At 30.5% G+C, this 8,832-nt stretch overlaps 1 protein-coding gene across 1 annotated transcript in view; it reads left to right on the top strand.

Annotated features, from left to right (window-relative positions):
- Positions 1-1,206, top strand: part of LOC106476790 (40S ribosomal protein S4-like) — a 7,962-nt gene extending 6,756 nt beyond the window's left edge. The window contains exons 3-4 of the mRNA XM_013937420.2: positions 142-275; positions 1,022-1,206. Of these exons, the coding sequence (XP_013792874.2) occupies positions 142-275; positions 1,022-1,148 (261 nt within the window). The 3' untranslated portion in view covers positions 1,149-1,206. The remainder of the gene's footprint in view (positions 1-141; positions 276-1,021) is intronic.
- Positions 1,207-8,832: the final 7,626 nt, after the last annotated feature.

The following is an 8,832-nucleotide window of genomic DNA, read 5'->3' as shown; positions in this document are numbered from 1 at the left end:
TTAAGGTTTAGTTAAATCATCAATTATGCATGTTTCAGAACTTTTGGTGTGCAATGTCTTTTAGTATTATCCAAAAATCTATTTAGTCTTTTATTTACTTAGTTATGTTTTGTCACAGTCAGGTATATTTTTGTGTAATATTTAGGTAACCTTTGTATGGTGACTGGTGGACACAACTTGGGACGAGTGGGTATTGTCACTTCTAGAGAGCGACATCCAGGTTCCTTTGATATTGTCCATGTCAAAGATGCCCAGGGACATACTTTTGCCACTAGGTGTGTAGAAAAGATCTTATTTACACATTATTAGTTTATATTCAAATGGTAAAAAAGTGGTTTTTTAAAGAAACATTTTACAATCGTTTAAGTATTATAATGCAGTTGTTTTTGAAAGTAGTTTGTATTACTGTACATTAAATCCTAGCTAAAAGAGGAACTGCTAATAAATTAATAGCAAATGTGCACTAAAATAAAGGCAAAAGTATGATGAGAGAAGGATATTCTTAGTACAGTGAGAAGAAATAAAGTAAGGTATACAAGGGTGTATCAATTGTTTTCTGAAAGCTGTTTTTTTTTAATTCTACAATAATTATGTAAAGTATCCTTTTTGGATATGCATGTAAGTATGCAGTTTAGATTGTGATGATATTAGCATAATAAAATAGTGGTGCCAGTGATGAGTTTTACTACTCATGATTCTCTGTGAATGTTTGATTAGTCTTGCTGAGGTGCTACTATTTTGACCATTAATGTCTAAATCAGATATGTCACACATTTAAAATATATCATTGGTGGTAAAATTAATGCTGGTTTTACTTCATTATTAGTAATTAATGACAGATTTTGTATTTTGGATAGCTATAAGTATATCAATTATGAAAAATAATGCATTTTTTATTAAAAAGTTGTGTATTTACATAACTTAATTCACTAGAAAATGTTATGTTGGTGTGTTTATGATAATGTAAAATAATATTGTTAAAATTAAAGATTTAATTCAAGCCATTTTGCATTTTGTGTAGGTTGAACTACATCTTTGCCATAGGAAAAGGTAACAAACCTTACATTTCTCTGCCTCGTGGAAAGGGTGTCAGACTTACTGTGGCTGAAGAGAGAGATCGACGTCTTCATGCAAAGAGAGAACACTAAGCTGTCAAGATAGTTTTCATGTAAAGTGGAGAACTTAATAAAATATTCTGAAGAAATATTTTGAGCTTATTATTTGTTTCTCAATAATATCTTAAACTGAGTATAATATATGTTAATAATTTATTATTAATTGGTTTTTAAATAAGTTATTTTACTACAATTTTATTAAAATAAGAAATGTCAAATATGGGGTCGATACCTGTGGCAAACAGTCCATTGTGTAGCTTGGTATTAAAATTTTCAAAATTGCCTATAACTGTGAAAGTTGAAGTAAGGTATTTACACAAGCTTTTAGTAGATAGTCATGCGAGTAGCTTATTAACCCACTCCACATGGGTCAAAGGCATGTCATTACATTTGACTGGCATTCAAAATTTTATTGAACTACTATTTTATGAATTTGTCAATAAGTTTGGTATCAAATTGTAGATTATAATCCAAATTTTAGTATTATACATTATTTAATTTCTTAATTTAAAAGTAAATATTAAAAAACACTCGTAGATGTCGATTTTTTGTGTCATGTGATACGTTGATTGCAGCACTGGTTCAAATTAGATGTTTGTGATGTCCAAATACAAAGTCTATAGTTTCCTTACGAATTAGGAACTCAAATTACCGATATCAACAAGCTAGAATATAAAATAAGAACCTCTCATCTTTTCTAGTTATTGAGATATTGCTCATGTACTGAATCAAGCACAGTGCTCCCACCCACCTCTTTCCATTTTTGGAAACATTTCCTTGTATACAATTGCTCTTCTATGACATGAATAACCAATCGAAAGCTCAGAATGTTCCCCTAATGGGATTATCAGCCATTTTCAAGTATTCAACTCATTCTTTTGATACAAGACTTCAAGTTAGTCTTTAGTCTGCTCAAAATTTCATATTTTATTAGACCCAAATAGAGCTTAGTTACTAAGCTTGATAAATTATAGTGGAATTCTATAGTATCAATGTAGTAATTTGATTTTTTGGTTATTCAACTATATATACACACACACACACACACATACATATATATATATATATATAAACCCAAAAAAATTATTTTGTTTCATATCCTTCACGTGTGAAATTTTGAAAGGTGCAGCAATCGAGTATAATGTATTTTACAAAATACTGGTCTACTAAAACACGGCCAAGAGAGATCACTTTGTAAAGACTAAAGGTCAGTTTAATATTATTGGATACGGTAACATGAGTGCACATGTAACTTCTGTGACGTTAGCCAGGCACGGCTGAAAGGACAATATAATAAATACTAAATGTATAATGTTATGACATTTAAGCTATTTAGACTAAACATTTGTGATTTTGAGCTATAATTTGTAGTCATTCTAGAATGAAAAAAGCATAATTATATTTATATCCTAATTTTTTATGGTGATTATGAGATCGGTCAAAATTACTGAATCTGTACAGAGATTCAACAGTGAAAATACACAGATAAAATAGTTTGTTTTTTTTCTTAGAAAACGTTTGATAATTATCTGAAAAATTTTCTGATACATAAAAGTATTTTTAATCTTAATTAAAATTAATTGGATAGGCAACATGCAAAAAAAGGGGATGAGAGAAACATTACTTAAAAAAAACCTTGAGACGTAATTTTAAAAAATCTGATATTTTGTGTATGAAAGCCTTGTTACATTTACTGATAATCTGCCAAATTTCGTGAACATGCTCTTACTAATTTAAAATTATAGCATGAAAACGAGGTTGGTCCTGGGGACTAAGCCTGTGCTGAATAAGTTAATTTCACATGAATCGTATCTTTATATATCATTAACACTGAAACATTTCCATAACCAGCTTTTAAATGACCAGTCTGTTTTAAGATTTAGCAAAAATATTAGTTTAAATTACAAGTTTATATTTTTCAGAAGTATTTGTACCTTGTTAGGATAGCTTAAATGTTGTGCTTCATAATATTAATATTTGTTGATTTTTAAATCCAGACATTAAGCCAGGATTTTGTGGAATGTAAAAAAATATACCCCACTGAGGATGTTATGTAGATTTAAGAAATTAATTTTCTGTGGAGTGTAACAAAGTTTTGGACTGAGCGGGAACACCTGCTGGTGGAATCATTTGGATAATTAGTGTATTGACTCTACTTTGAAAAGTACATAAATAATATTGAAAATCTGTTAAGACTCCAAGGAAAAGTTAGAGCATACTCCAGGTATGGTAACGCATACTTAATGGACAGCAAGCAACAGTAATTGGTTCAATTATTCTAGCAATGTTAATTAAAACCAACTAAATACAAATTGTCATGGCTGTGACTATGCATAGTGAAAACGTGATCTAAAAGTTTAAAAAATTAAAATATCTTTAGGGAAACTTCAATTTGAGGGATAAAAGTTTTTGCTATTACATTATAATGGTTTTGTAAACGTGTGGAAGTTTGGAAAGATGCCAACCTGATTTCTAAGGCTTGAAAGTTTAAAAAAGTCCAAAATTTTATGGGTATCACAGAAGTATGAAAATTCCTGGAGGGAGGTTTTATCAAAATTGGTTGGTACTAGTGGTAATTGGAAATTTCTATGAATAAAATCAGTCATGGAAGGCTGTGACAGCCCAGAAATCTCCAAAGTAACAAGTTAATATGTGAAAATTGAGATTTTTCTGGTATATGAATTAGAAATAAATACAAACACTCATTTGCCTTTGAACCTAGTTCGAGAACTGAAGCGGTGTGTTTAGTGTTCAAGGGTCGAGCATGGAAGTAGCCATGTAGAGGGAAAGAAGCACAAAGCACTGATGATAACATACACAATTGTTGCTGAGAACTGCTTCATTTTTCTTGATTTCTAAACAACCTAAAGGAAGGGAATTTAACTATTTTCCACCTCACCCTTCTGTAATCAAATGAGTTAAAAATAGTATTCACTTATCTGTGGCAGAGGTTGCCAACCAGTGTTGAATACATTAAAGAAATGTTGAGAAAATGAATTTTAAGATTCTCATAAATTATAAAAATGTTTTATAATAAAAATTAAATACATGGTAATACTATAAAAACATCTTTAATGAGGGATGTTTCAAATACTCTCATGAGTGTTTAAACCTGATATTTACAAATTTCTGACCACTTAAAACAGCAGTTATTAAGTGAAGTTTATGATACAATAAAGAGTTTAGAAAGAACAGAACTTTATATGGTAACAATGTAATTGAATGTGTAATAATATTAAGAAAACACCAAAATTAATACAATGGGAATCCAGGAATGAGTGTTCGGTGATCATCAAAAGTGGAAAAGCTTTCTTTGATCTGTTATGGTGCAGATTAGAATTTTAAGTTTTCCTTAAGCGTGTGGTGGTTATAGTCATTATATAATCAAATACAAGATTTGGGTGGATTAGTTAACTTTTTTTTTTCCACTACTAGTTAAAACTCCCATGTGTTTGTAGGTGATGTTTAGTTTTATAGCTACCACAAGTGTAATTTATAAATGACCCATGAACATTTTTGATTTCTCAATGTTGCTTAATTTGAGAGTAGCATGTTTTGATAATTTTTTTATCTCTGGATTTGACTTTAAAACTACATATGAAATAAGTGTTCAGAACTAGAAGATATTCAAAATTAGTGTGAGGCTTCTTAGTAGATTCAATTTTTTTTTTTAAAAGTGTTCATGTGATAGTTTGTAAAAAAATTAAGGGGATAGCCATTACTTTGCAATATCTTATGAATTTTGGAAACCTCGGAGTGAAGACACAAGTAGTCAATGCTAAGTATCAACCTAGCCCTCTTGTCATTAATCAATTCTAGATTCCCAGTGTTGTTGTTTATGAATTATACTGGTGTTTTAGACTTTATAATGTTTTTCTTAATATTATTAAAGAAAAGTGCAAGCAAGATGAGAAGCAGAGAGGATGAAAAGAACCTGTAAAGGATGGGGTGGGTGAACTCAAGGAGAGAGAGAGAAAGAATGGAAAAAATGTCAATGCTCTCATATTATCTGCTGACAACTTCACCGAGAAAATTCATTTTGAAATTAAATGCTTTGAGATTGTAAAAGAGAAAGCAGCTGTCAAACAAGAGCTGGACAGCAAGCTGCTTAAGCTGAAAATGAAAAATTGAAGCAAAAACTTCATTTTTAGTGGAAAGTTTTGCTTAAATTCCACATGAGAATGTGGTTTGCTTGATTAATTGTTAGTTGAGACCCAACCACATTATTACACAAGCATTTACTCAGTAACAGAGAACAAGACTATGGAAGGAAGTTGACAGTGACAGCATTTTTTTGGATACAGAGCCAGTTTGTTTAATTAGTAAACTATAAGAGAATGAACGTCTAGAAAAAGTGTATGAACCCTCTTTATATAAAAAACTGTACAATAACTGTATATTTCCCTGGATCATGATTCAATAAGAAGAACAGAATGATCTTGTCCAACTTCTCATATTATACTTGCATTATCATGAACTGCAATAGTGGTTCATAATAGGGATTGCAAGAATTTCACAAAACCCTAACATAACGTTTGGGCAAAAAGCACCTTAAACAGTAAAGGACTCAGTTCAGATAACACTGTAAAACCTTTACTATTAACTGCTTTGACTGTGCACAAAAAAGCACACGTTAGACTTCCAAGGAAAAGAAAATCTGCCTGTTTATTATTATTCTCTTGTCAGCCTACAACAAAAATAGCTTGGTATATTGCACCCAAAACTTTGGTAGAATACTAAAAAAGGTACTGTGAAGGTTGTAGGAATATTGAAAAGTTATTTGTTTCTTCTATATTCTACATAAGCTAAAAAAAGTCATAATTCTAGTGTTACCCCTTGAAGTTAGCTTTCTTATAAATATCTGGTATTTTAAACTACCAGCCAATAAAAGATGAACATTAGATAACTGTAACATGTAGATACTCAATGCTTTGTACTCTATTTAAGTATCTTTAGGGAGCCAACCCCTACATTATGTATGAAGTGAGGTAAAAAAATAATTCAATACATAAAATAAAAGTTTATTACACACATATGTAGAATAATTACTTTAAAAGACATAAAAGTTTATTTAAAGTAATGTTTTATTTGAAAAGGCTGTCTTTGTGCAGGTAAAATTTTATACGCACTTAATGAGGTTGTGCCTTAGCCAAGGCATATATTTTCTCATTGCTATGCATTATATATAGAGAATTTAGTTACAAAGAAACTATAAATGCTCCATATATACTCAAACAAATCTCCATGACAATATCTGGTTGTAGCTTAACATTTTATTTAATGTGATTGTGTAGCCAATAGCTACAGTAAATCATCATGAACCATATCAGCTAGTTACTAGCTATGTTTATTATCATTACAATGTATAAAGTTAGTTACTATATCAAGTAATCCTTTGCCCATAGTTGAGCATACGAAAAGCCAATAAATATGGCTGGGGATACTGTAGACATTTACTCAAACTACATATCCCTATTTTGACTCCACCAAATGGAATTCTAGGAAACAGCATGGAGTCAAAATAGGGGTTTGTAGTTTGAGTAAATAGCATCTAAAGTATCTCCAGCTTTGTTTGCTTTTTTTTACAACTCCTATTTGCAGCTTTTAAAATTCCCAATTTTTTTGACATCTTGTACTAATTTTACTGATTGGCATAAGATTGTTTTGTGTGTTATAGATAAAAGTGACCCCTCATTGAAATTCAAGTTTCAGGAAGCATCCTCCTTACCTGTATTATAAATCACTGCATTGCAATGAAATTCAATTATATGTGAATATAAACACAAGGTATGTATTACGGTAAAATTTAATGACTTATCTTTAAATGTTGTAGACACAATGTATATAAAGTATTCAAGTACGTATATGTTTGAAAAATGTAATGCAATTTTTTTTTCACTTAAATTTGTTTTACATTCACTGTTTACGTGTACAATTATAGCCAATTTTATTTTATCTATGATAGAATAACAGGAGTTAGGCATCACACTTATTACTTATCAACTGTCATCCTAAACTGAATGATACTGACAATGGGAGTTTAATGATGCCACTTCCAGCACAGAAAGGAACTTTTATCTTATAAAATCAACACTGAATGCTTAAGTTTGAAGCTCTTCCAATACTCAGTATTTCTCTGTGCAATAATGTAACTAGCTACAATTTTTTATAAGTATAGTAGTTACCATATTAGTTGTTAAATATTAGGAACCAGAAAGGTTGATGTGCAATTACTAAATAGGTTATGATTTCTACTTATCTTGACAACTATATTACTTTGATTACATACATTATTCAAAAAAGGCAGCCTTAAATCATTTTCTACTGTAAATTAGTATTCGGATGTCAACTGTTCACTGACTTATGTGACTGATATATAATGCATTGTCTACTTAACTTACCTACATTGTTGATTTAGCAGCAGATTGTGGTAGAGAAGAGTAAATAACATACACTATAGAGGGATACTGAAAAAATCTGTAGGTATGTATTGTAAATTTAATATGAAAACTACAATGGACAAAAGTATTTTTGTTCTTCAAATGAACATCGGCTTGCACTTCAACTTCACATAGTCCAAGTTAGATTGATGTTATCAATTTCAATACTTTTCTAACACATCTGGTTTTTTGTGTGCAACAAACATGTACTTTTTACTAAAAGCTTGCCATGTTTCATGAAGATACACATAGTAATGTCAGAACTATAACATTACTTCTCCAGTACATGCTTGTTTCAATGGAACAAGTCCATGCACATTGATTAAAGACAATCTGATGTTTTTCAAGTAACAAATGATCTTAAACACACAAACTTAACCTGATCATAAATACCTTGAAAAAAATGTGACATTACTTCAGAAATTATGAAGGTATACCATTTACTAAATCAGGGAGGAGGATGCGTAACACATAAATCAATGGTTTCTTGCAGAGGAATACTGTTCTAAGGTGATGCAATATTAAATTCTGCACTAAGTTAGGAAGGTGGTTTGTGAACTTGTGCTGAAATATTTGAACCAAGTAAACAAGTACAAAACACTTCCCTTTTTTAAATGGAATGATGGTGCTGAGCCGTTTAATTAAGTATGAGACGTTAGAGATAGGATAAACACCTTCTCATGCTAGTAGAAACACTAAGATTTATGTGTCATAATGCAGCATCATTTTTGCTTCAGCAGAAACTGAAAGTAATGAAGCGCTTCTCTGGTTACCATGATGATGATGATGAACCCAAGTAAATCTACACAGATAACACCATTCAGTGATTATCATCAAAACTTGAGTTTGCATGTAAGAACCTAAAACCAACCAATAACAAGATGAAAAACTGATAAAACATTATTGGTTGTCTTTAAATGTGGTAAAGACTGATCAAACAAGTGTAACTGAACAAGAGCTGATAACCCTCTGAAAGAGAATTAGAGTAACATTCTTCAAAACTTGTAAACTGATCAGTTTAGTACTTCCCAACTGATCAACATAGAAAGTACAACTTTATTATTATTAATGGTATTTTACTGGAACACTGATAACCCAATAATTAGTTTTACGCATATAATACTGTAATTAGTATAATGTAATTTACAACAGTTCACTGGTTTGACAAGATTTATAATTATGTGAAAACTCGAGATACATAACCAAGTCTTTGTGAATTTAAAATGACTTAACTGGTGTGGTTAAAAATGTATTTTGAATTTACAGTTCGATTAATA

This window comes from Limulus polyphemus, unplaced genomic scaffold (genome assembly GCF_000517525.1).
Source record: "Limulus polyphemus unplaced genomic scaffold, Limulus_polyphemus-2.1.2 Scaffold158, whole genome shotgun sequence".
In the NCBI taxonomy this organism is placed as follows: Eukaryota; Metazoa; Arthropoda; class Merostomata; order Xiphosura; family Limulidae; genus Limulus; species Limulus polyphemus.
The sequence above is the reverse complement of the archived record's forward strand: the minus strand, read 5'-3'. Positions and strand labels throughout refer to the sequence as shown.